At 37.0% G+C, this 26,839-nt stretch overlaps 1 protein-coding gene across 5 annotated transcripts in view; it reads left to right on the top strand.

The window, feature by feature from the left end:
- The window catches only part of NR1H4 (nuclear receptor subfamily 1 group H member 4), a 63,549-nt gene that overhangs the window by 26,130 nt on the left and 10,580 nt on the right, over nucleotides 1–26,839 (top strand). For 3 of the 5 annotated variants that reach the window (XM_039877991.1, XM_039877993.1, XM_039877995.1), the window contains 6 exons: nucleotides 1,280–1,645; nucleotides 16,560–16,712; nucleotides 18,616–18,749; nucleotides 20,244–20,342; nucleotides 20,678–20,777; nucleotides 23,914–24,060. In XM_039877991.1, the coding sequence (XP_039733925.1) occupies nucleotides 1,280–1,645; nucleotides 16,560–16,712; nucleotides 18,616–18,749; nucleotides 20,244–20,342; nucleotides 20,678–20,777; nucleotides 23,914–24,060 (999 nt within the window). The remainder of the gene's footprint in view (nucleotides 1–1,279; nucleotides 1,646–16,559; nucleotides 16,713–18,615; nucleotides 18,750–20,243; nucleotides 20,343–20,677; nucleotides 20,778–23,913; nucleotides 24,061–26,839) is intronic. The other 2 variants (XM_039877994.1, XM_039877992.1) reach the window with 1 other exon arrangement.

The following is a 26,839-nucleotide window of genomic DNA, read 5'->3' as shown; positions in this document are numbered from 1 at the left end:
GGTATTATGCCCTGTTTTGTGAAGAGAAAACTGTGCCTTAAAACTGTTAATAGCCAATATGCATATATAATAAACAATAGAGCTGAGATTTGAACCCAGGTAGACTAATTTCAGGCAATACATTTTTTAAAAACTTCTCTATTATAATGATTAAAATAATATATACACATGGCAAAAACTGCAAACAATAAAAAGGTCGTGCAGTCTCCAACCCCAGAAAACAATGCAGCTATTTCACATTCTACAATCACCATCATTCAGTTCCTTTTGTATTGTGCAAAAAATGCTGTGTGGATGTGTGTGCACACATGTGCACGCACACATATGCAGTTTTTCTAATCACATAAATATATACGTTATTCTAACTTAGTTTTTTAAAATAACACCACATTGTAGAAACCTTTCCATATCAGCACATATAGATCTAAATTATTGTTTCACATCTGTATAGCATTTCAGTGTGTGGACATAATATAATTTATTTAACCAGACTCTTATTGATGGATATTTACATTGTTTTCAATTTATGGTTCTTACAAATGTTGCTGCAAATGAATATCTTTACACAAACATATTTTCATACAGATGCAATATACCTTTAAAATAAACATATTTTCATACAGATGCAATATACCTTTAAAATAAATTTTCTAGCAGTGGATTGTTGAGTTAAAAGAATATTTGAGTTTTAAATGCTGAAAAATATTGACAAATTGCCCTCCAAGAATTTTGCTTTCCCAAGGGTGTGTATTGTCAAACTTTTTTTAACCTTATACATTTAAGGATGAAAACGCTAATATTTTCTATTGCAGTTTCAGTTTAACTTTAATAAATGGCAAGGATGAGCACATTTTTGTATGTTTATAACACACTTATGTTTTTAAAAACTGTCCAGTCATGTCCTTTATCCCTTTCTCCATGGAATGTTGAATATTTTCCATGTTGAATCTTTTTCAACATACTTTTTCATTTCCTCTTTTTTTTTTTTAAACATTCCTGTTTGTTTTCCTTTTTTTCCATGTTGTTATTACTGGTTTGCAAGAGCTCTTCACACATTAATGATATGAGTATTTGGCCTGTTCTTTCTGTTGTAGATATTTTTATGAGCTTTTAATTTAGTCATTAAATCTTTTAAGTAGGCTTTTTTATGTAAAAAAATTGTTAATTCTTATATAGTTAAATATTTCAGTCTTAGGGCCCACATTTCTGACCATATGCTAAAACTGACTCTCTAATTTATGATGATGTTAATTCCGGTTTTGTTGTCACTTTTGTTCAGGTGTACTCACAGAACAAGCAGCAGGTCCTCTGGGACAGAACCTAGAAGTGGAATCATACTCACAATACAACAATGTTCAGTTTCCTCAAGTTCAACCTCAGATTTCCTCATCATCCTATTATCCCAACCTGGGTTTCTATCCCCAACAGCCGGAAGAATGGTACTCTCCAGGAATATATGAACTCAGGCGAATGCCTGCTGAGACTCTCTACCAGGGAGTGACTGAGGTAGCAGAGATTCCTGTAACAAAGAAGGCCCGAGTGGGAGCATCCGCAGGGAGAATAAAAGGGGATGAGCTCTGTGTCGTTTGCGGAGACAGAGCATCTGGATACCATTATAACGCACTAACCTGCGAGGGTTGCAAAGGTAAGCATCTTTTCTTTTCCTTTTCTTTTCTTTCTTTTCTTTTTAAGATAAGCATCTTTTGGTTGGCGTTTTTCTCTTTTTTAAGATTTTACTACCTTGATTGTTGAAATCCCTCAGAATGGAGTCTTCCCTTTTTACAGATAACTTCCCATTTTCTCCTTCTCTGCCTGTACTTCTTCCTGTCTCTTCACCTTTGTTGGGATGTCATAGACCTCTAGGAAATGCTAGTTAGAATATTTAGTTTAGGTATAAGTAACCTTTTTTCTATTTAGAACCTTATACACAGTTAAAATAAATTTATGATTGTGGGTTTTTTTTTAATTTTTTAGTTTTTAAAGAAAGAAAAACTTGAACTTATATCTCTTTTAAATTAAGATCAAGGAGAATAAGACTTTATTAAAAGGATATTTAAAAATACATTTTCACTTACTTTAGTTAATTGAGAAACAGAGGAAAAAAATCAAAGGGAAAGAAAGAAGTAATAATAGCTTATATTCAACAAATATTTCATTTAATGAGAACATAGATATATGAGAGATGCTGTGTGAGAATCAATGAAATTACAATCCATTTAGAATGGATAAAATACAACACATGAAATACGACAATGACTCCATATAAAGTCCTATATGATTACTTTCCCAGTAAAGGCACAGATAATAAGTTCATAAAATTTCAGAAAAAAGGACGGAGTGGACTAGAAGGTTAACCTATTTATCTTTGTATTTCTTCATTTGACAAGTATTTATGGAATGCTACTGTGTGTTAGGCACTCTGCTAACTTCTATGGCTGAATAAGAACTGCCCTTGAGCAGAATCTGTTGAATGGTATGCCAAATTCGGGTTTCCAGATGCCAAAGATTGCCATAAAAATAAACAGTCACATAAGAATGGCTCGAGGATGTTTCAAACCTTTGAAAGTGCAAATGATCAGATTATGTAAAACTACACTAGTCACCTCTTAAAAACTTGGTGTGATTTCATTAGATTTTTTAAAAATTAAGTATGCTCAGAATTTAAAAATTAAAACACATCTAGAAAGAAAACTTAAAAGAGCTCATTTACGGTCTACAAAATATCCTTATACTTTTTGTGGAGAGTCAAGTTTTTACAGGTACAAAAATAACTTATAAATTCTTTGAGGGGATAGATTATGTCTTTTTTAGCTCTATCACTCCCCATAGCATCCCACACAGTGCCTGGTACATAGTAATTATGGAATGAATGTTTTTTGAATGACATAATGAAAATCCATGTTCATCACTGGTAGTTGGTATATGTAACTCTACGTTGTAAAAATACATTCACAATCTTTTACAATATTTAATTCTTTCATACCTCCAAATAATAAAAGTAAATATTATACTTCAACCTCCATATTTGGTGACAATTTTTTCTTGAGGCAGAGTGATGGAGGTAGAAATCCGCTTATGTGACAATTAAGAAAAGAGTTGAGATAAAGCAGGGAGGGATTGCTAATTGGTTAGAAAAATAAAAGTTTAAAAATGACCAGCTTGAAAGTTGGATTAAAATAAAAATAAAATTCTATATGGAGTTTTGAAAAATAAACTGCTGACCTACATGAAAGAAAAAGAGCTTTGTAGTAGCTCTAGTGAAAAACGGGCTGTTACTCTGAATCCACAGTTTATAATGTTTTAATTATTACATGTCTGTTTGTCTTGTATTTTGACCTAGTTTGTAAATTTCATAAGTAAAAAATATCTATAGTTCATCTTGCCCCTCCTGTTGCTGTGAATTGATGAAAGAGAAAGTTAGACCCAGGTTTCTGAAGCACAATGCTATTGACATTTTGGGACAGATAACTCTTTGTTATAGGGGAATGTCTTATATACATTGTGAGTTGTTTAGCAGCATCCCTGGCTTCTACTTACTAAATACCATTATCAACCCCCTAGTTGTGACAACCAAAAATTACAGGAGACATTGCTAAATGTCCCCTATGGAGCAAAATTGCCCCATTGGGAACCACTGGTATAGACTATTCAGTTAAAATACTATTATAACACAGAATTTCTCAAACTTAAGTTATATACGGAGCTTTCTCAAAGTGGGCCATGTTTCTAATGTTGACTCGAATGGCTTTTATTAAATTCTTATGCTATTTTTTTTAAATAAAATTTATTGGGGTGACATTGGTTAATAAAATTATATGTTTCAAGTGTACAATGTAATAATACATCAACAAAAGCAAAATGAGTTTATAAAATTAAATACGAACAAATATATAAAATCAAGAAAATAATAGACTATTTAGATTATGTGGTTTTGTTGCTCAAAATGTGACTAAGGCACAGTTTCTTTTGGGTTTGGTATGCCTACACCGCATGTCATGTGAGGCCTCAGTTCCCCACTGCTTTTTTCTGATCAAGCAATTTGTTCATCTAAACCTCGTTTCACCTAGAGCTCCATTTGGCCATCCCTGAACTGAGTAAATCTTATGCATATTAAGTTTATCTCTGCCACTTTTTCACAGCTTTGACAAATAAATCGTACCGCTTCTGTTAATGAGATTATGGGCATAAACAAAAATGAGGGCATTTAGTTTGAATGGCAGTATACAACGGTCAAAGAGATGATCCAGAAAATGACATTATTAATTTTTAAATACATCCATAAAATAAAAAAATATGAAAATAAATTTAATATGTGCAAAGGACTTAGAAAGAATCTGGTACATAGTCAAAACTCAGTAGTTGCCTATTATTATTGTTATGGTCTTAGAATCTATTAACATAGGGTTTTATGGCAGTGTGACTATTTTCCGCTTGTCTTGATAAATGTTGATGCCCAACTCATTATCAGTTGTTTGACAAGAATTATTCTATTTTATATTGACTTATTCCCAAAAACTTCTCTAAGTTGTCTGTGTGGACCAGTGCTACTTCAGGTGTGGTCCCTAGTCCAGAGGTATCAGTTTAGTATCCCTTGGGGAGTTGTAGGAAATGCAAATTTAAGGACCCTACTCCAGACCTACTGAATCAGAATGTATGAGTTTGGGTCCCAAGAACTTGTGATTTAGCAAGCCCTCCTTGCAAAAGTTTGAGAACTACTGGTGTAAATCATTTCTAGAAGGCACTAGAGACAACTCATCTGGCTAAGCAGCTTGGTTGTGCATTGTGATTGTGAAATTCTCGAGGGTTGGCATGCTGTTTTCCATTAGATCATTAAAAAGAAAGTTCAGTAGATAAAAATGTAGACTAGAAGCTTAGACTAGAAACACACAAAGTCTAATCTAAGTCATGTTTCCTGCTTGGAGAGAAATAAAAAGGAACATGCATAGTTTATTCTGAAAATCTGATTTAAAAGAAAAGTCCCATTATTAATACTTTTGAACCTACAAATTTCAGCGCCAATGACATTCAGAGTTACATTTTCTCAGGTCCTACAGCAACTGTGGCAGTGGGTATTACTGTGCTTATTTTAAAGCTGAGGAATAAGAATATTGTTTTAAACAGAAACTGAGATTGAAGGCCAGTGCTAATAGCTTATATGATGTATTTATTACACTTCAGTAGTAAACTTATTAATTCTCATACCTTATCCCATTTTGTAGATGAATAAAATGAAGCATAAGAGGTTAATCAACTTACTCAAGGCTTCACAGCTAATAAGAGGTAGAGCTTCAAATCTACAGCTTATAAATCTAACTCCAGAGCCTCTATTATTAACCACTAGCTTACCCGCTAAGTGATCATTCTACTCTTTAAGCTATTTACTCAAGGCTAATATTGACTAATTTGGTAGCCAAAGGAAGACAATCAATTACTCATTTAGATGTTGAAGTATTGGTTTGTGCAAGCCAAGGGAATAAACCCCTAAAGTCAGTAACCTGGACAGGCTTATCTCCTTAGCAGTGAAGGCTATAGTGAAACCTGGTCTTCCTGGGAAGAATTCGGGGGGCATGGCAGGGTGAAATGAGACCAGTGTACACAGATGACTCTAAAAAACACCAACTTTAAAGGTGGACAGGGAAAGAGAGGCCCATAAAGGATATAGAATAGAAGTCAGAGGTAAGAGGCTACCAGGGAAGTCCAAGGTCACAGGAGACAAGGGGACAGAAAAATGGTCAAAAGAGAACCGATGTTGGGGGAGTTCAGGAAAGAAAAGCTGGCTTCAGAAGTAGACGTGTTTTTAAGAGCAGAGATAGGCAGAACTTTTTCATTGATTTTGATTTAAGACTTTGCCTGCATCATGGCAGAAAAGGCCCAGAGTACAAGGGAGGGGATGAGATGGAGCCAGGCAGAGCCCATGCTCTATACCAGGAGCTGGCAATTTTTTTTCCTTTAAAGAGATAGATAGTAAATATTTTAGGCTTTGCACAGTAGTGGTCTCTTGCAACTATGCGACTTGGCATACACAGCCATGCAAAGAAGGGGCATGGCTGTGGCTTTACTTAGCTTCAAAAATAGGAAGGAAAATTTTTTAAAAAATCAGACAAGTAGCTGAATTTGGCCCAATGGCCCAGCTGTAGTTTTCTGACCCCTGTTTTAGATACTTGAGAGTCAAAATTAACTGGAAGCTGTGTAATGTGCACTGGGCCCATGCATGAGAAATATAAACTTATTCTGTATAATGGGATTTAATTCAACTTCAAGCCCTGGTGGAAACTTTATTTCAATCAATTCAGAATTATTCTGCTCCCCTCCCCCCAAAACCCCATAACAAACAACCTTTTTTCTGGAGTTTCGTCCAGGTTTCAGGATTATGTGCCTTGTGGAGGGACTGGGCCCTGGGAGTGGGGCTCTTGTTCTCAGTGCTATTAACACAGTCTGACATCTGTTGGGGGTCGTTCTAGCTGGTTTTCGGTCACCAGTGGGAAAGGGCTCTGAGGCTCCATCCTGGGGTTCTTGGCACACTCCTCCTTCCTGTCTGGCCCACCTGCTTCCTGGAAGCTCAGGTGGGTGGGTTCCTGATGCTTCCCCAGTGGTGTGCTGGAATGCTTGGCTGTTCAGAGAAACCGTGCAGCCATTTCATCTGCTCCTATGCCACTCGGGGTGCTGGGAACCTCGAGGGCCTCTCCAAGCTCTCCACAGGAAAGGGCGCAAGAATCCCTCTGCTCTAGGGTTACTGAATGATGTGGAATTTCTATAATCTTTCAAATCACCCATCCGAAAACTCAGTCTGGGGATGAGGGAAGGGTGGGAGAGACAGAGCTCAGGGCCTTCCCCGGTACTTAATATGTCTTAGCTCTTTTCATTTCCTCTTTGATTGCCTGCCTCTCCCAACTTGGGGCAATTAGGTGTCTGGGATCTTGGAAGTTAGGATTCAGTGACTGAAAAGCCAATAATTGACTCCTTTGTGCTTTGTATATGTTCTCTTAAGAAAACAAATGAAAGTTGTCTTAGCTTGGTGAATAGGGAGGAGGCGTACAGAATAGGGCAACATACAAGTGAAAGAACCGGGGCCTCATGCAAAGTAGGCCCAGTAGCTTGGCCAGCTTGGTCCCCCTATTGCGCACCCCTTGGATATCTGCGCTTATGAGATGCAAAACAAATCTCACTCCGTGACTTTCCATCAAACGGAATGTGGACTTTGGGGTTTGGCAGGCATGCATTGAATTTAGGCTCAGTATTTCTTGGCCAAGTAAGCAAGATACTTTTTATATCAGTTAGTGTTCAGTGAAATAAACCAAAATTTCAGGCAGAAAGGAATTAGTACAGGAGAAACTGGAAGGGTAAAGGAGCAAGTTCTATGCTGAGCCTCGAGGAGGATGCTCAGAGCCATCCTGCAGAACTGGGCTACCAGGACAATTGCTATTCAGGAAGATGGGGAATCAGAAAGCTACAAGAACTGTTGGCTCCAGGAATTGCCATCTTAGCCACCATCTAGGAATCAGAAAGCTGCCTTCACCACAATTACTGTCTCCAGAGCTGTGGCTTGCCTGCTAACTTTGTACATACAAATAATGAATGTCCCATGTCTTGCCTCTTGATGCCCTCAAAGCTAGTGACTGGAAACCAAGATGCTACCACAGCAAAACACCACGATCCTCTTGCCAGCAGCAAGAACAGAAGCAGCAGAAGGACAGCTCTTGCTTCACGTCTACATTCCAAATGTTTTACAAGGGTATCTGTTTGGCAGAGCTTAAAATTACATCTACAATGTTAGCTGCAAGAGAGTCTGGGAAAGATTGGGTTCAACTTTCCGGTCTTTATAGTAGAGGATGCACACCAGAATAGAGGGAAGTCCAGTGGATATCTAGCTAGCCAATTTTTAGATTGCAAAATATTTAACTTCTCTGATCTTCCAATCTACAAAATAAGGATAATATCCCTTTCACAGGGTCATATTGAGGATTAAATTAGATTTTTATATATAAAGATCCTGGCAGCTCTCTTGCTTTAGGATTTCACTGGAGGTTTGTAAGACTGTGATACTACACACACACACACACACACACCATACACATTTTTTTTAACTTAAAAATAAAACAAAGATTATGGTTAAACTTCTGGTTTTCATTGGTCTCTATATCTGTTTTTGTTAGAAATGGTTTTTCTATTTTATTTCTTGTAGACATTTAGGTATCGAGAGAAATTTTGATTTTTTTAAAATCACTGCAGAACACAAGCATAATGCAAAGTGACAATGACTGCCATTTGCTCATTAGATTAAATCAAGAGCTTCCTTTCCCCCCTGGTTATCAGTGGAGCATATGGAAATGCGCTAACGTCTGAATGAATTTTGATTCAAACTTCAAACCTCAACAAACAAAACTTATCTGCATCTGACTGGAAATTTCAAATGGTCGCATTTCTGAATAGGTCAGTGTCAGTCACATTCTTCTCCAGGCCAGGAGAATCTACACCTTTCAGTAAGAGAATGGTAGAATTCTAAAAAAAACATTTTATGAGTAAGTGGGTGGCCTATTGTTGTTTTGAACGTATTTTTGTAGAAGCTAGTGAACCAGCATTTTAGTTAGTTCTGAAATTTTAGAAAATATTACAGAATTATTGAAACTTTTCTAGTGTATCAAATAGTGTTTTCAATGAGCCCTTTGTTTATGGGTCACGGCTAAGGTGCAGTGACTCACAAACTTCCTAAAATTCTATTTGATTTTGACATACGATTTTATAAAATTTAATAATGGTCTTAATGATCTCTATAGGTTAAATTATCTTAGAGTATGATGCAAAGGGTGCAGTTTAAACAATTTCAGTGCAGTGGAAAGCTTTTGTAGTGTGTTATAAAAATCATGGGAACAGGGGAAGAACCAACATGGCATAGATGAAAGAGGCTCTGTTCATCCCTCTGATCAAATCAAAGTTGTGGCTGAAACAAGGAGCAGCAGCAAGGAAAAATCATCTGGGATCTTGATGAACAAGCCATACAACTAAGGAGAAATCCAAGAAATCACCCTGCAACAGGAGAAGGTAGGACGGGGCGAGGATGCGGGGCTGCCCGGTTCTGAGCAGCTGAGTGAGACGGAGGCTGTGGCAACGGCAGACGCCTCTTAAAGGGTTTGTGTCCGTGAGCGGATTTTTGTGGTTATGGACCTGCTCGCTCTGAGCACCACACACACACACACACACACACACACACACACACACACACACAGTGGCTGCATGCAGGGGGCACAGGGACTTACAGGGAGATATTGTCGGTGTGAGGGTTGAGGCGAGACTTGCTCATTATGGAAGTGCTGGCGGTATCCATTGTTCTCTATCAAGCCCTCCCCCTCCAAGTGCATGGACACAGCGCCACCATAGCTACGAGGTCATCAAACTGGATAACATAGGTCACTCCGCCCAGAGAATTCCTTGAAACCCCACCTTCCCCAACTTGCAGCCCCACCCAAGCCACATCCAGGTATATCCTCAGCGAGTCAGGTGCTTCTTGCTGAGCAGTGCCTAGACTCACATTGGAGGCAGCTGGCCTTGGTTTGTGGCATGGCCTTTTGAGGCAACTATAAACACAGCATCTGTGGATTGCTTGCTGAATCTTAATAGGTGGCCTCGGAGGGGCAGAGGCTTGGGCTAAGTTTGGCCTACAGCTGAATCCCTCTCAGGACTGTGCCAGTGAACACCTACTTCACAAATCCACACTAATAAGATCGGGAGACTTAGGAGCTTTGCTTAGTATGTAGAAACAGACACAGAAAGACAGCCAAAATGGGAAGACAAAGAAGCAGAAACCATATGAGAGAACAGAACAGAGATCTAGATATAATGGAGTCAAGTAATCTAACAGATGCAGAGTTCAAAACACTGGTTATAAAGATGCTCAATGAACTTTTGGAAAGTGTAGATAAATTCAGCGAGAACTTCAACAAAGATAAAAAGGATAAAAAATGGAAATGGAAATTATAAAAGGGAACCAGCATGAAATGAAGAACACATTATCTGAGACGAGAGGTATGTTAAATGGAATAAACAAAGGAATAAACAGAATGAATAAAGAAAAGGATCAAATGTCCTATCTAGAAGATGGGAAAGCTAAGGACACTCAATCAGAATGGCAAGAAATAAGATGCCAAGACTATAAAAATAATTTAAGGAGCATATGGGACTCTGTTAAGAGTCCAAATATTCATCTGATTGGTGTAACTGAAGAAAATCAAGATGTTGAACAGCTGTTTGAAGAAATAAGGGTGGAAAGCTCCCCTAACCTGGTGAAGGAAATGGACATAAAACCTCAGGAAGCTCAGAGAATTCCAAAAAATCAGGGATTCAAAGAGGCCCACACTAAGACACATCATCATTAAAATGTCAAAGGTTAAATACAAAGAAAGAATATTAAAAGCAGCAAGAGAAAAACAGATAGTTACTTTTAAGGAAAAACCCATAAGACTGGCAGCTGATTTCTCAAAAGAAATTATGCAGGAAAGAAAGGCTTGGCAAAAAATATTCAACAGGATGAAGACCCAGGATATAAAACCAAGAATAATTTACCCAGCAAAGCTATCATTTAGAGTTGAAGGACAGATAAAGAGCTTTCCAGACAAAAATAAGCTGAAGGAATTTTTCACCATCAAGCCAGTATTATAGAAAATGTCGGAGGGACTTCTTTAAGAAGAAGAAACATGTATCAAAAACAGGAATAAAGATTGGTAACAACTACATTCCTATCAATAAGTACCTCAAATGGAAAAGAATTAAGTGCTCCAACTAAAAGAATGGATGAATGAAAGGAAAACAAGACCCCTACAAGTTGCCTATAAGAGACTCGCTTCAGATTAAAAGACACAGACTAAAAGGAAGATGGAAAAACATTGCTTTGATGGACCTAGAAGGTATTTTTAAGTCAGACTGAGAAAGATAAACACTATATGATTTCACTTATATGCAGAATCTAAGCAATAAAAAGAACAAAGTAATAACAGACTCACAAATGTAGTGGACAATTTGGTGGACAGAGGGGAGGGAAATTTGGGGGGTTGGGAGAATGGGGTGAAGGGTTAAAGCAGTACAAATTAGTAGCCGATGGATGGACACGGGGATGGGAGCACGGCATAAGAAATGCAATTAGAATGAGTATGTTGGCTAGGCGGAGGGTCAGGGGAGGGAGGGAGCAATTGGGGAGGGACCGTTTTACGAGCTATATAGATGTCTAACCAATGTACTATATACTTGAAACTAATTAAAATTTAAAAAAAAAGGAAAGAAAAAAATCATGGGAACAGTAGGATTCTGAAGGCAGTCATCGTAGATTCCAAGCCCACTGATTTTCTTCCCAGCTGTTCCAGGTTATTTAACATGTCTGGGCTTCAGACTCCTCACCTGCAAAATGAAGATAACAATAAAGGTGATGAGGAAGGTGAGATGATGATGGTGATGAAGAAGAAGAAGATGATAATGATAAAGATAAATAAGTTAGATAGATGATAGATACATAGATTAGATATAGATAGATGATAGATAGATAGATAGATAGATAGATAGATAGATAGATAGATAGATAGATGAGAGAGAGAAAGAGAACATATATCAAGTGATTATTATCTGAAGACTTTATCTGAAGGCTTGAGATGTACTAACACTTAATCTTCAGGACAACCCTTTGAGATGGATATCTAAGGGTTGTCAAGAGGATTAAATAAGGTAATGTGTGTAAAGCAATTAACATGGTACTTGCCAATAGTAAACTCTCAATAAATGTCTGCTATTATTACTATTACCATTTGGTTTTTGCGAGCGAAAAATGAAACATTGTTTTAAAAATATCTAACTGTGTACCAGACACACTTGAGTGCCCACAAGCATTAGCTATTGTTATTTTGTTGATTAATTTTTATTAATTTATCATCATTATTCTTCTGTTCATCCAGCCTAATAATTTGGATCATATACTATCTTCAAAACTATCTCTTTTTCTAGTGATTAATTAATTAAGCCTCCATTTCCTGGGAGTATACCTACCTAGGAGTTTCAATGGCTCCTAACAATGTGCAAAGCCAAGCTCATGGACAGCACTGTTACCTCTCCCTTCATCGTCTCAAATGATACAGTAGGGGTGAAGTCGTCAGTGGACTTTTGCTGTCAGCTCATTTAGATGACTTTATCACTTAAGACACGTTTTGCCAAAGCAATGAGTACACCTGACGCAAAAGTCAACTTGTTAAAAGGGCATATAATTGGAAAAGGCCCCCATTCCCACCCTCTGCACCCCAAGTCTTTCTCTCCAGAGGCAACCGCTGATAACCAATTGTGTTTGTGCTTTTTGTATTTCACATTTTGTTTTTACGTCATTTGAATAGTCTGTTTATTTTTACAGAACCATCTCCCCTCTCTACAAACACAGAAGACAGAGAAGGCATAGAGTTGCTTATAATAATCCTTTGTTTTCCTTTTAATGTCCATGGGATTATTAGTGCCGATCTCCCTCTCATTTCTGACATTTGAGACAGACCTAAATGCTAACTACATTTGGGTCACATTGGATGTGAAGATCACTAGTTGCTCAGCTCTGCGTGTGTGTGTTGCTGTTTAAAAGCACGGGGACCCTTGAAATTTTAAGCAACCAACATTTTATTGATTTCAAAGTAATGGGTAGCCTACTTTCAGTTACTGGAGTCTGGTGTATGCTGTGCATGTATGTTTATGTGTGTACATGTGTGTGCATACGTACATGTATGTGTATGAGTTGAGAGTAGGATACGGTATAGGGGTTCATGTATAGAAAGAAGCAGAAAAGCAGGGTGTGCAATATTCTGCATATTTGAGGAATCCATTTTATTGTCCTATAGCTGTGCTTCTGCCGCCTCAGGAGTCCTCTTAGTACTACACGTCCCTCAGATGGCAGTGCCAGCCCGTCTTCTCATTTTTTGTTACCAGGGAGCCTCTCTTCCGCAGTGAATTTTCTTTCCATTCATTTTCAAATGACTTTTCTGATATGGGTATTGTTCAATATTCACCAGATAGAGGCACAAGTATGTGTATAGATAGATTTGCATAAGTATAAATACAGTATATGTACCCATATTTAAGTGATATAATGATTATATTGTATTGCCACCTCAGAGTGAAAGCTAATTAATTCAGCTATTGAGATGATAATGATTTCTTTCTCAGTTAATACCAGAGTGAAAAAAAACCCTACAGAAATTTCTATGCACTGTTCCTTTGACTCATCTTGGAATAAGGAGTTTTATTTCTGTTAACTATTTTTTTTTTTACAGTTATAGTTGACATTCTGTTAACTACTGAGCTATTCATATTTGATGGTTTTTAAATGGAATTGCTCCTAGGAGGGGCTGAAGATTAGTAGATAGATTGACTCAATGATTTGGTACCAGGAAATTTAAAAAAAAAATTTTTTTTGTCTATAGTCTCTTTTAAAATACATATTTTGGTATTTGTACTCTTAATATCAACTTCAATCCTAAAGCACACAGTCTGTTTTTTAGACTTTCTGTGCTTGAATGTAAATGAAGGAAAACGGTATGATCTTTCCGAGTGCAAGTTATGCCAACTGACAAATTCACAAATTCGTCACGTTTTTAACCTTGACATCCCTAGCTTTTCCTTCAGCCTCTACTTTCGTATTTAGTTATTGATTCCTGAATGTTTTTTGGTTTCCTCCTCCCTGTTATCACTGCCCCGCGACAAGTTCAGGCATTGATCACTTCTCGACTCGTCTCCTGATTCCAGTCTCCCGTCTCCCCATTCCACTTTTCTTTACCTTGTACCAAGGATTCTTACCAACATGCAGGTTAGGTCATACCCTCCCCTCCTGCCAAAACACAAAACCTGTTCATGGTTTTACTCATTTTATAAAAAACTCAACTCCTTTACTTGGCATTCGAGGGCATTTAACCATATTCTGTCCCACTGCGTGCCTTCACCCATCTCCCACTAATTCAGCCCCATACTCAAACCTCCTATCAAGATAGATTATCCACCCTACCTTGAAATCACTGTAACACCCTTCCTTTGCTCATTTCCCAGAACATCCTTCCTTCTCCACAGTCCATGTTTCAAAATCCTACTTATTCTCCAAGATCCAGCTCCAATTCTACTTCCCTCATGAATTCTTCCCTGATCCCCCCAACTCAGAATTAATAAAGGTGATCCCCATGCCATATACCGCCTTTTCCTCAAGACACTCGACTTCTAACTGTTGCAAAATTGCCATATTATAATTAGTTTACTAGAATAACCTTTTACTGACTTCTGCTGGAAAGATCGTCATAACAAATATGCATATTTATGTCTGCAATGGAATTGCTGTCTCCCCCCATCCCTTAAATTCTATACAACCTTCGCAGGCATCTAGTATGGCCCTGAAATGATCGTGTTTCATCTATATTCCAATAAGTTATTATTTAATTCGCTATCCTATTGCTCTATCTTGTATTATGCTGAGAGTTTACTGCTTTGTCTTCTCACTAAGTTGGAAACTCTGAGGACAAGTAATGTCTTACTTGTCTTGGTTTCTTCCAGGTCAGAGAATGCAGCTTTCAGATAGTAGGTACTTAATATTAAGTTATTCTATTCTCTTGTAACCCAAGAGGGACAATTAGAGTAAACGTATTGCTTAAGAGTATGGGCTTTGGTGACTACCTGGGTTTGAATCTTCCTAGTCCACTCATTAACTGTGATCATGGCCAGTGTAATTAACCTCTCTGTGCCTCTTTTTCTTCATCTGTAATATGAGGACATATAATATTATCTTTATTGTGAAGTTGATATGAAGATTAAATAACTAAATGCAGATGAAGTGGTTAGAACATCAGCTAATGAGTGCTTAATACATATTAAATAATATTCCAACAGGCTGTTAAAATAGGAAGGATTCCTGCTGTCTCAGTTTTGGCTGAGGCGTGAAGATACTAGAAACTACATTCCAAAGTGAGCCCATCTTGCAGTGGGTAGTCAAGATCTAATTGAATACCTCATCTACTTTGAGGGGATGAAGTGGGAAGGAGTTGGAAATTATAAAGCAGTCTTGCTGCAAGGATTTTGGTGTATGTGACTAGTGTGCTATGAATCCCACATCCCCACTGCAAAGGGGTGAGTGTGGGATGCGGGTTTCTACCACTGGGGGCCACCACTGGAACTTTTAGTATGGTACTTCTGGGAGAATTAGGAAAAGGTGTCTCTCCATCCCCAGGTAAAATATATATGTTAAGGAAGTCCTGCTGCCTGAGGCCCATTGAAAAGGCCTTCAACAGGATTACTTGAAGGGATTGACACGTATCCCCTGCAGCCGAGGGAGACTGGACTCTGCCACCTGAATTTTACCTGAGAAGTTGGAAGGGCACAAGGAAGGGTGGCCGACTGCTTATGGATAAGTGGGAGAGATTTCTCTGCCCCACAGAGTTTGTGGGACCAGAGAAAGCCGGCATGGGGTTATCTTAAGTCCACAGTAAGAGGGTCACATGGAGGAACTTTGGCGTCAAGAAGATAGAGATGAATTGCCAAATTCCTAGATCCTGAAGGAGATATGAGCCATGGGCTATAATAGAGATTTATTTCCTCTCATCAAGAAATCGCAGAAGAAAGTATCCCAATAATAGGAGGAGTTCTCTAGGAACCCAACCCAGAAAAGAAAGTCAGCTTTAGAAGCTTGCTGGGCATAAGTCAGCTTCTAACAATACAGGCAAGTAAGCACTTTCCTGTCAAGTCTTCCCTCACCTCCCACCATCCTCTCCTTATTCGCCACTCTGCCTTGACTCTGAAAGTCTCAGGAAGTATAGTTAGCCAGATGGAAGAGAAAAAGTAGAAGTGGAAAGTGGAGAAAAGGAAAAGCAGAAGGCAGCCAGTCATGTCCGCTCCCGGACTCTAGGAAGGTGGCTGCAGCTGAGGCTACACCTTCTCAGGGGAGATGTTTGCTTTTAAATCAAGGTTGGCATTTTTATTATTACACCGAGCTGGACGTATTAAGTACCGAAATGAAACCTTGAATGTGACCTCTCCCTGTCTGCCTAGTAAACAGCAACTCGTTTCCAAGATTTAGCTAAACACTCACTTCCGAGTTTGACCTCTTCCTTCAGAACTGACCATTCTCCCGGCCTCCTTTGCCCTAGCCACAGCCAGGAAAGCTGCATTTCACTCGTTTGGTTGTTTGCCTGGCTTTGCCCTCAATCAACCCGTAGACACTAAGAAGGTAGGGATGACTTATTTGCCTTTGCATGACCAGTACCTAAAGCACAACAGCACATAATTGTCCCTCAATGAAGATATAATAAAAGTAATCTATTTTAAAACAACTAAGATTCTCCTAAGAGAGGGTACAATTCATACGCGTCTTATTATTTTTGAGAGTTAAAAGAAACAGTAGCTTTCTGGATGACATATTGCAGTTGAAAGTACCTTTGCCAACAGTACTCTCAAGGATTGCCTGGGTGCTCTCCAGGGGTTTATGAGAAAATGCTTGGGCATCTCGATCCTAATGAGTTTTTCTGAGTAGATGATGTTAGCAGCCTTGTTACTTTTTGCTGTTTCTTCCACAGGTTTCTTCAGGAGAAGCATTACCAAAAACGCCGTGTACAAGTGTAAAAATGGGGGCAACTGTGTGATGGATATGTACATGCGAAGAAAGTGCCAAGAGTGTCGACTAAGGAAATGCAAAGAGATGGGAATGTTGGCTGAATGTATGTATACAGGTATTCGCATCAAGCAATTAAATTCCACTAAAAATCTCTTAAGGAAGCAGATGTCAGGTAACTCATCGAATAAGAACGGTACTTCTCACACATGAAAGAAGGGATGTGCTATGCCATCTAAGTTCTTGAAAAGGGTAATGAGCCACTGAAATTGTGCAAACTGTCAGCTAAAGAGCATTTTACTTACCTGAAAGAAATGGCTGTGTTTTGTTATTCATTGGTGCAATAAATTATACGTGGAGGGAAGTGACACTAATGTACAGTTAAAATAACATGTTTTAATAAGCTAAAAAGAATGACAGTCTAAAAGTGTCCTCCCAATTTGATTTGATCTTTTTATTTATTGTTTAATTAGCATAAAATTTACAGTTGTGGGAAAAATTAAGAATGCTCTATAAGGTATAACTGCCTCTGAATTGTCTAAATAGAGTTTTAAACAAGTCATTTTATAAGAATCTTTCCCCTTAGTGCAGCTCTGAACCAATTTGTATAGGTTTACACAGGAAATTAACTACCCTGAGTTTTAATATCATTTGGTCCTTCAATCTGATAAAAAAAAAAAAAGACACTGTATTAACTGCTGGTTTTGTGAGGAACTTTAATCTTCATCAAAATTTGGAATGCATGCTAGTATATAACATATTAATTTTTCATTCTGCAAATTCTTCAGACCACTTAGATTTTGAGATATGTCCTGTTCTTCCTCAAAAGACAAATAGACAAACAAATGTCACCAAGGAGATGATAACATTCAGGGAGAGAATGCCACATGAAATAAAAGCCTTTGGAAGGTGACTCCAGTTCTATTGTTCCCAAACTGTACAGGCAACTGGGATGGACCCAGAGAAATAATGCATGCAAGAGCGGGGGAAATAGACCAGTGTAAATAATCCAGCTCTGGGTGGATGAAAATTTTATAGTGGCTGATCACAATCTTCTCTTAGCATAGATGAAACAAGAGACTGCAATAGGGCCTGCTGCGGGAATCCAATCTTGCAGTGGAAACACTTACTTTAATACTGGGTGGTTCATGTTGCTCATCACTTAAATATGAACTTGTTCCAACTGAAGCACTGAAGACATTTTTCATGATCCCACCTACAAGAGCCTATAATATTAGGAGACTCATCCACTGACAGATGCAAAGCTTTCATATGAGCCTATAAACTAAATTCCCTGGATTAAGGAATTCCTGGCATTTAGTTTCATCAACATTGAGAGAATAAAGTTAAATGGAAATATGGAGAGTTGTTCTAAATTATTTTTTATAGTTCTGTTTAAGTGTAAATTAATGATGACATTGTATGATTATTCAACAGAAAATTTCAAAGTCCCCTTGAGTTATTTTTATCTTTAACTATGTTCTCAATAATTTATACAGTTTTGAAAATTAACTGGATTTTAACATTTTTCCTGAAGGGTTTTGACATTTGTTTTTACTAAATACATTTACTTATTATGTATGTAATGTAAAATTGAATATGCTTCTTAAATGTAAACGAGTGAAAAATAATATTAATACTTTATTTTGAAAGACTAGCTTTCAAAGTCCTCTAGACAATAGGGAGAGTATCATTCACCATTTTATTGACCATTATACCTTACATTTTATAACGTTTGGCATTATAAATCCTTTTTATAAAGCTCATTTTAAAAAATGACACGATTACATTTAATCTACACAAAGCTTGGCAAGGTAGACATTATTCCCATTTTAGAAATGAAGAAACTAAGACTCATAGAGGGTAAATTTCTTATTCAAGGTCAAATCTTAAAACATCATAAGGGCTGGAACTGGCTCTGTGGCAAACGGCACAGGAGATCTTATGAGTCAGCTGCCTTGCGACCGCACACCCAACAGTACTTTCTGTGACTCGCTAAGTCTCTATGTTTATTTTTTCAGGCTTGTTAACTGAAATTCAGTGTAAATCTAAACGACTAAGAAAAAACGTGAAGCAGCATGCAGATCACACCATTAATGAAAACAGTGAAGGACGTGACTTGCGACAAGTGACCTCAACTACTAAGTCATGCAGGGTAATGACAAGCAGTGGTGTCTGCCAGTGCCAGCAGCAGCTGGGCTTCTAGGCATATAGTAATCTGGCTGGGAGGCTTTCAAATTAGAGTTATAGCTATGCATAGAATTTCATTTCAGTTGCATATTAAATGGACTTCTTTTATTTTTAATCTAGAGACGAATACATACTTTGGTATAAAAATTCAAATAATAGCAGTGTATAAAGTAAAAAAAAAAAAAAAAAGTGAGAGTTCTCCTTTTCCCTGGCTCCATTCCACTCCTATTATCCAGAGGTTGCCAATAGAAATAGTTCAGTGTATAAAATGGATTTTTCAAAGTGAGTGTTATGACTGTTTTTTTCTGTCATTGAGAAAGGAGGCTCAAACTCTGAAGGATGTGGACTCTACAGAGGCTTGTGAGTTAGTCTTTATCAATGGATTAAACAGTGAATGCACATCTGTGGACCAACAGAGAAAAGCCCTTCCCTCTGAGGTCACAAATTATTCACGAAATCTTTTGAGCAACTTGGGACAAAATAGAGAAACAGCATCTTGGATGATTAGCTAAACACATTGTGATAATGCACAGGGCATTTGGAGAAGTTTTAATTTGCCGTTAGTTAAAAAACCACTAATCCATGATCATTCAAGCCATACCCTTTTCAATATTTATTATACTACTGACAAAGGAAACTTCATCCACATTCAATTTTTCAAATATGCTATTTTGTATTTATTTCAGAAAAAATAATTTATATAAAAGTATTATTTTCCCTTAGTGCTTCATCTTTAACATCTTGGTATAAGGAAGCAAAAAGTTGACACAATTATTCACAGTTTTCAAAAGATGCTAGTAAAGAGGAAAGAGGTGTTTAGTTTCTAAATTGTTCAGATTGATGATTCTACTTTGGGGCTCAGCTAATTTTTTTTCTCTAAAAGGCCCGATATTTTAGACTTTGACTAATTAGTCTCCATCATAACTACTCAACTCTGCCATTTTAGTGCAAAAGCAGCATAGATAATACATAAACAAATGAGCGTGGTTGAGTTCCAGTAGATTTATAAAACCAGATGGATTTGGTCCATAGGCTATAGTTTGTCAGCCCCTGCTCTACATGAATACTATTCAATGGATTCTCCAGTTTATATATGGCAACTTTTCCTTAGTTATGACTAAACCTTGAACTTCCACTAACTTCTCTGTGAATAAGCTCAATAGGCTTCATATTCAGACTACTATTTATTCCTAAGAAATACATGAAATAAATATTTTGTCTTCCCTATTTTACGATAAGACAATGAGCAACTTGGGACAAATTTAGTGAAATGATATGGCTTGCTTAAGGACCCAGAGAAAGTGATTATGCATTAAAACACAATGCATAGTTCCTGCTATATTTACGGCTTTTCCCCCAACAATTAATGATATTAATTTACTCCAGATAAATGCACATATGTATGAAAAAAATGACATAACCACCCTCCCTAACACCTTTTATTTTTTTGCCAGTGTAGGAGAAAACTGAACTCACCCCAGATCAACAGAATCTTCTACATTATATTATGGATTCATATAGCAAACAGAGGATGCCTCAGGAAATAATGAATAAAATTGTATGTACAACATGTGAAAATACATGGGTTTAAAGTTAAAATTTTCTGGAGTTTTTACTACCTTGGAGGTGAAATTTACATATGTCTGTTACTTTGAAATTGTTAGAGCTGAGAATTTTAGCCATACATTTAAACTTTTAGTAGCATTAAATGACTAATGAGTAAGAAGTCTCATATCTATCTTGGTAAAAGTAATTGCTCTCCAAGGATTTGAAAAATATAAGTTGGGTTTTTAAATGTAATTGTCTAAATCTGGTTCTTTATTCTAATGATTTTATATGACTTTATACTTTTATCTACTTATTAATTATCTGCTTTTTTTTCTTAAAATTTAGTTAAAAGAAGAATTCAGTGCAGAAGAAAATTTTCTCATTTTAACAGAAATGGCTACCAGTCATGTACAGATTCTTGTGGAATTCACAAAAAAATTGCCAGGTATTGTTACATGTACTTCTCTGCTAGATTGTGCAATATTCTTGTGATATTGAGAGAAGCAGTTCTATTTCATTGCAAAATGGGAATCATCTCACATCTGATTTAATGTTTCTACTATAGACATGAAATGTTAGAGCTAGATGAGATATTTAAAATCACATAATAATTCTTCCAAACTAATAGATTATGACACTGAAACTTTGTAAAGCTGTCATTCATCCATTTATTTATTTAATAATAAATATTTGTTGATACCTACTCAATATTAAGTACCTAGCTATTACCTTCAAGGAGAGTTATTAGAGGCTATAATAAAAAGTATATACAAAGTTCTCTTTAAACAGAGAGGAAGTAATTACTAATTATATCTGAGAAAGACAGGGAGGCTTCTGAAAAAAAAAATATTTGACTTGTGTCTAAAAGAAAAAGGAGCGTTTCAGGTAGCATGGAAGAAAGGGGGCATTGCAAGTTAAGAAATCTGCTTGTGAAAATATAATGAGGCATGAACAAGAATAGAATTATTAGAGATGGCAGAGAAAATTCAGTGTGGCTATAGCATAATGTCTGTGTCTCCTTGGTTAGACATAAGGCAAGCTGGTATCAGACTGCATAGGCCTAACGAAGGAATTTAATTCTTGTCCCCTGGATGGTAAAGAGTTTTGGGTGGCATTTTTGGGTGGAGGGGGATACAGGGATGTGATTTATGTTATAGGGATATGGCTTTATTAGGTTTGCATGAGATCGATTTGAATAGGGAGGGACTGGAGGCAAGGAGGATCAGTTAATATGCTACTTCAGTCCAGGCAAGAAGGCTTGAAATAAAACATTAGCACTGTGAGAGAGAACAGGAAACAAAGAGATTCAAAAATTGATAAGATTTCATGAACTAGTGTTCATCATGTGTGGGATGAGGGATGGGGATTTATCCGCAGTCATTTGATGGTGCCAGTATGAAAACTGGAATGCAAGATTCTTATATCCCAGGCCAGAATTCTTTCAGACACAATTTTAAAGTAATTTAAGCCAATAGGTTTAAGTTTTTTCATTGTTTTAAAAATATATTAGTACATTAGTATCCCATGGTCTACAAGAGTATAATAAATACCTTGCATAGCAGCATAACACTGTAATTAAATTAAAGAAGGTAACTTCTGACATATGATTTTAATTAGACAGGTTAATTTGCCTTCTTTTGCAAACATTATGCTATTATTTTATTAGATGCATCATAAATAGATATAAGCCTACATAAAACACAAAATGCGGGGAGAAAGTTCTCATTATCATTGAAAAATTAATATTCTCTTATTTTTTTAACAATAAAAGAGGAACTTAATTTGTTATATGCTAATTAAGTTTAAGGCAATCTTAATCAAAAACAAGATTACACAAGAGTAAAAATTGTAGAAGACATTGAAAAGGGAGAAATATGATGTTTTTGTTGTTTATAAAAAAAGATTTTTCTGTTCAAATGGTCACTTGGTTTTGAACCAAGAAATAATTAAAGCCAAAAAAAAAATCTCACTCATATAAAGGTAGCTTATCTAAAAGCAATGGCAATATCTTACGCACTTCTTCATTCCCAGTGCCTGACCTGGTTTCTGGGGGAGGGAAAGAGTACAATTAATGTGTATTTAATGAGTAAAGCAGAGGGGAAAAAAAAATACAGAAGGGGGAAAAAAAAAGCCAAAAACCCTTAAGGTAAAAAAAAAATTAATAATAATTGTACAAGTGACATTATTACAAAGAGTAATAATAGTGATATAATACCAATAATGAAAGAGTGTTTTACGAAGGGCAGTGTTGAATCATTCCATTCTGAGGCTCATTTGAGCTTAACCTGTGCTGGGCCCTGTCCAGGGTGCTGGAGACCTGACCTATTTCCTGCCCTCAGAGGAGCGCTTAGATTCTTCAAACTAGCGACGTTACTTCTTGATCCTTAGCATTACTCTCTCTTAACTCTCATTGCTATTTAATACTTTCCTAAGCTATTTAGACTCTGGAGGAATTATTTTATCTCTATTCATGGGGTGTGTGCATGCATATGTACACCCGAGCTTGTATTTGTTTCTCCTTCATTCCTTCAGTCACTCAATTTTTCAAGAAGTAATTCTTGGAAACCAATTATGTGCCTGGTACTGGGGATGCAAAAGTGAACACAACAGGCAAAGTCTGTCCCCAAGAAGTTTACCCTCCAGTAGAGGTGGCAGATAGTTAACAAATAATCAAACAAGTAATTCTATAACATCTTGTCAGGTAATGGTAATTTCTGTGAATAAAAATAAAGCAGTTAAGGACTAGTGAGTGCTAGGGAGTACTGTTTAGGTAAGGTCACCTTAAAGCAGAGAGCCATAGGGATAACTGGGGAAGAGCATTCACCTCTGAGGCAAAAGCAGGCTTGTGTGTTCACAACACATCCAGGGGGCAGTGTGGCTCCAGTACAATGAGTGAAGGGGAAGAAAGAAGGGAATGAGGTCACAGAGACTGCTGAGTACTATAGCATATACACCTGGATAAGGACTTTGGATCTTCCAGGTGGTTAATATTCCTTTAGATTATCAATTTTTGCCCACATTTCTCTGATTTTCCACATCCTGCATGGTGCAGTGCTGAGCTCAGAGAAGATACTTCAACATGACCTTGATTGGAGTTTTTCTTTTAATGCTACCCATTCTCCAAATTGAATAAATATTTTTGAGTTGGCCAAATATTCCTTTAAACCTCTGGACACACATATAGATTTTTCTGGCTTGTAGATACTTCCATCCTGCAGAGATAACCTGTGTTACCAGATATGACTAAAATAATGGCTCAAACAGCATCTGGTTGCTTCTAATTTATGAGGGCTGCTTCATCTGGGCCAGCCTGTCTTTATCATAATTTATATATTTGGTGTGGGTTTGACATCCTCTTTTGCCCAACTTGTTTATCAAATCCTATTCAATGAAGATAAAAAGTCAACTTCTATTTGGGAGAGAACAATAGATACTTATTGTCTCAACTACCCAATCTTAAAACAATTACAAAATCACTTTATGAAAATTTTTTTTATCAATGGGGATGATAATGATGACGAAATATTATTACACAGCATTTATAACTCCTTGGTACTCATTCGATTATCGTCTTCATCCAGGATTTCAGACATTGGACCATGAAGATCAGATTGCTTTGCTGAAAGGGTCTGCCGTTGAAGCTATGTTCCTTCGTTCAGCTGAGATTTTCAATAAGAAACTTCCAGCTGGACATACTGACCTATTGGAGGAGAGAATTCGAAAGAGTGGTAAGTGACTTGTTTAATGGTAAATAGAGTGTTTCTGCAAGTAAGAATTTGTACACCCCATGAAGGCAAGGCTCTCACCTGTCTTATGCAAGTATGTGCCTATTGTGACTTGCATGGAGAATGGCTCTAAAAAAATTGTGTTAAATAGATGGGACTTTTAGAGGCCTCGTTCAGAGATCCTTGTTGCAATAGCAAAATACCAAAAATACTCTCTTCAATTCACTGAGAGGAAGGGCTACAGGAAGAATTTTTAAAAGATTGTAAAGTTAGTCTGATAAAAACATATATAGCATAAAGGAGTTGAGATTATCCAGTCCAGAAAGAGATTCATTCAATGAGAACCTCCAGGTATGGTTATCGGTTGGGGTGTGTGCATACACACGTGCGTTCAGCACCCCTCAGCTTGTTCTCTGTATCTATGGGTCTGTTTCTGTTTTGTTTATTACCAATCTCTATTCAAAGAAACTATTCTCAATCTATCATCAATTTCTATCCAAAGAAAAATAAGAAAAAATAATGGTGACACTTATATATCATTTATTATGTTTCAGACACTGTGCTAAATACCATATATGATTTCATCAAATCCTTAACAATATCATGTGAAATAACTACTATTATTATTCCTACTTTATAGACAAGAAATCTGAGATGGAGAGTGAATAAATAACTTTCCCAGAGACAGACAGGAAGTCTGACTTCAAAAGACATATGTCTTAACCACTAGGCTACACTGCCTCCCAAGAGACAAATAAAATCATAGTATGAGTAACTCAGTTTAACTTATCATAGAGTAATGCTGTGACAGGGAGGATCAAGAAACATCAGAATGTCTCAACAAAACAAAACAGAAACAGAAACAGACCCACAGATACGGAGAACAAGCTGAAGGTTGCCAAGGGGAAGGGGGTGGGGACAGGGGGAAATTGTGTTATAATAATAATAAAAAGAAAGAGCTATCAGAATGGAGCACCAGAAATTCTAAGCAATTTATCCTAGGACACACTTAAAGTAGGATAAGTTCTTATTTTTCTGAGAGGTTTTATATATGGCTTGGGCAGTGGGTCGAGGGCAGGTTATGAATGAGATGAGATGTCTTTTGAAGATCTTTTTTTTGCTAAAGTATCATTATTCTAGAATTGTCTAGAACAAATTTAAATATTCATAAAACCAGTATTTCAGAATAGATTTTGGAAGAAAAGTTTTCAGCCAGTTCTTCATCTGTGATGTAAGTAAAATGATTGAAAAAATTAAAGATTATTTTTCAAAAGCAGTCTTTCCATAGTCGTTAGGTTTTCTCCTCTTAATTAAAAATGGAAAGCATCATTAGCATCATTGGTAGATTTTAAAAAACATTTTAAAAGTATGCATTATTTTACATATCCATTGCTTTATTAGTTTAGCAACTACTTCAAAATAAGGTACTATGGTGGTAGTGAAAAAAGGAATCAGACATGTTTCTTCCCCTAGGAAGCTTACAGTCTAGTGGGAAGAGATGAACGGTACAGAGTTAGTTGAAATGTGGAAGAGGAGAACTGAGAGAGAGATGACTTCTGGTTAGGAGGGCCCTGGAAAGATTTTGTTGGCATTGGAGCTGGGCCTCGAATGATATTTTGTGTGACATTCAGGGCGGTGGTCCAGGAGAGAAGGATTAATCGGAGCAAAGGAGTGAGGCAAGAAACCAGGTCACACACACGAAGAAGAGTGAATAGTTGAGCTTGATTGGATTAATGATTGCATTAAAGAGAAATACAAAGAAAAAAAAATGAGAACCAAATGGTTAAGGGCCTTGAATGCTGGGCTAAAAATTTTATTCTTTATTTTCTACGTAATGGGGAGACATTGAAGATTGTTGAAGGAGGAAGGAAACATCAAATTCTGCTTTACGGATCTTCCAGCAATGTTAGGATAAGCCAGGATAGGAGAAACCTGGGAGAAGGCAAGACATCTCCAAGGAGAAATGGAGAGGAAGAAATATATTATTACAGCTTCTCACTCTTTGAAAGACGTTATGTTGTCAAGAAATATGGATTCTGGTCCTGGACAGATTGTATCACTTCCCTGTTCTGGGCCTTAATTTATAGAGAGAGAGAGGGACAGGGGTGGATGGGGAGAGAGACAAAGACAGAGACAGTCCAGGAAGCTGGGGTCTGGTTGGTGGTTTAGCCAGTCACTTGGCCAGCTACTTAAGTATCCTGATATTTTATTTGATTTGATTTGATTATTCCACAGTGGTAAGAATATTTAACATGAAATTTACCCTCTTGACAGATGTTTAAGTGTGTAATATGGTATTGTAGACTATTGGTACAATGTCGTACAGTAGATCTCTAGGACTTATTAAAATAAACCTCCCATAACTAGTTTGATCTCTTTGAAATCATGTCTAATTTTAATATTTGTTCTACAGTCTCACCTGTATTTTGATATTAAAAACTCCATAGGCAGGGGCTATCTCTTTTTGATTCAACATTTTCTCTCAGATATCAACCACATGCCTGGCTTAGGGTGGTGATTCAACAAACACCTGTAAAATGAATGAATGAAAGAATGAATGAGTCTTGTCCATCTATTTACTTCTTAGGTTGTTCTTCCCCTGAATATCAGTGATGGGTGTCCCAGACTGGCAACTAATCAACAAAAAGTCATTTTTTTCCTGATCTTGCCTGTAGTAATTATTTTGAGGATCAGATAACCTCTTTTGTATTTCAGTGTAAGAAAAGGAGAAAGAGTGTAAGTAGAAAAGATGAGTCATAAAGTCAATTCAAGTGCCAGACAA

Source organism: Pteropus medius, unplaced genomic scaffold (assembly GCF_902729225.1).
Source record: "Pteropus medius unplaced genomic scaffold, Ma_sr-lr_union100, whole genome shotgun sequence".
Taxonomy (NCBI): Eukaryota; Metazoa; Chordata; class Mammalia; order Chiroptera; family Pteropodidae; genus Pteropus; species Pteropus medius.
The sequence above is the reverse complement of the archived record's forward strand: the minus strand, read 5'-3'. Positions and strand labels throughout refer to the sequence as shown.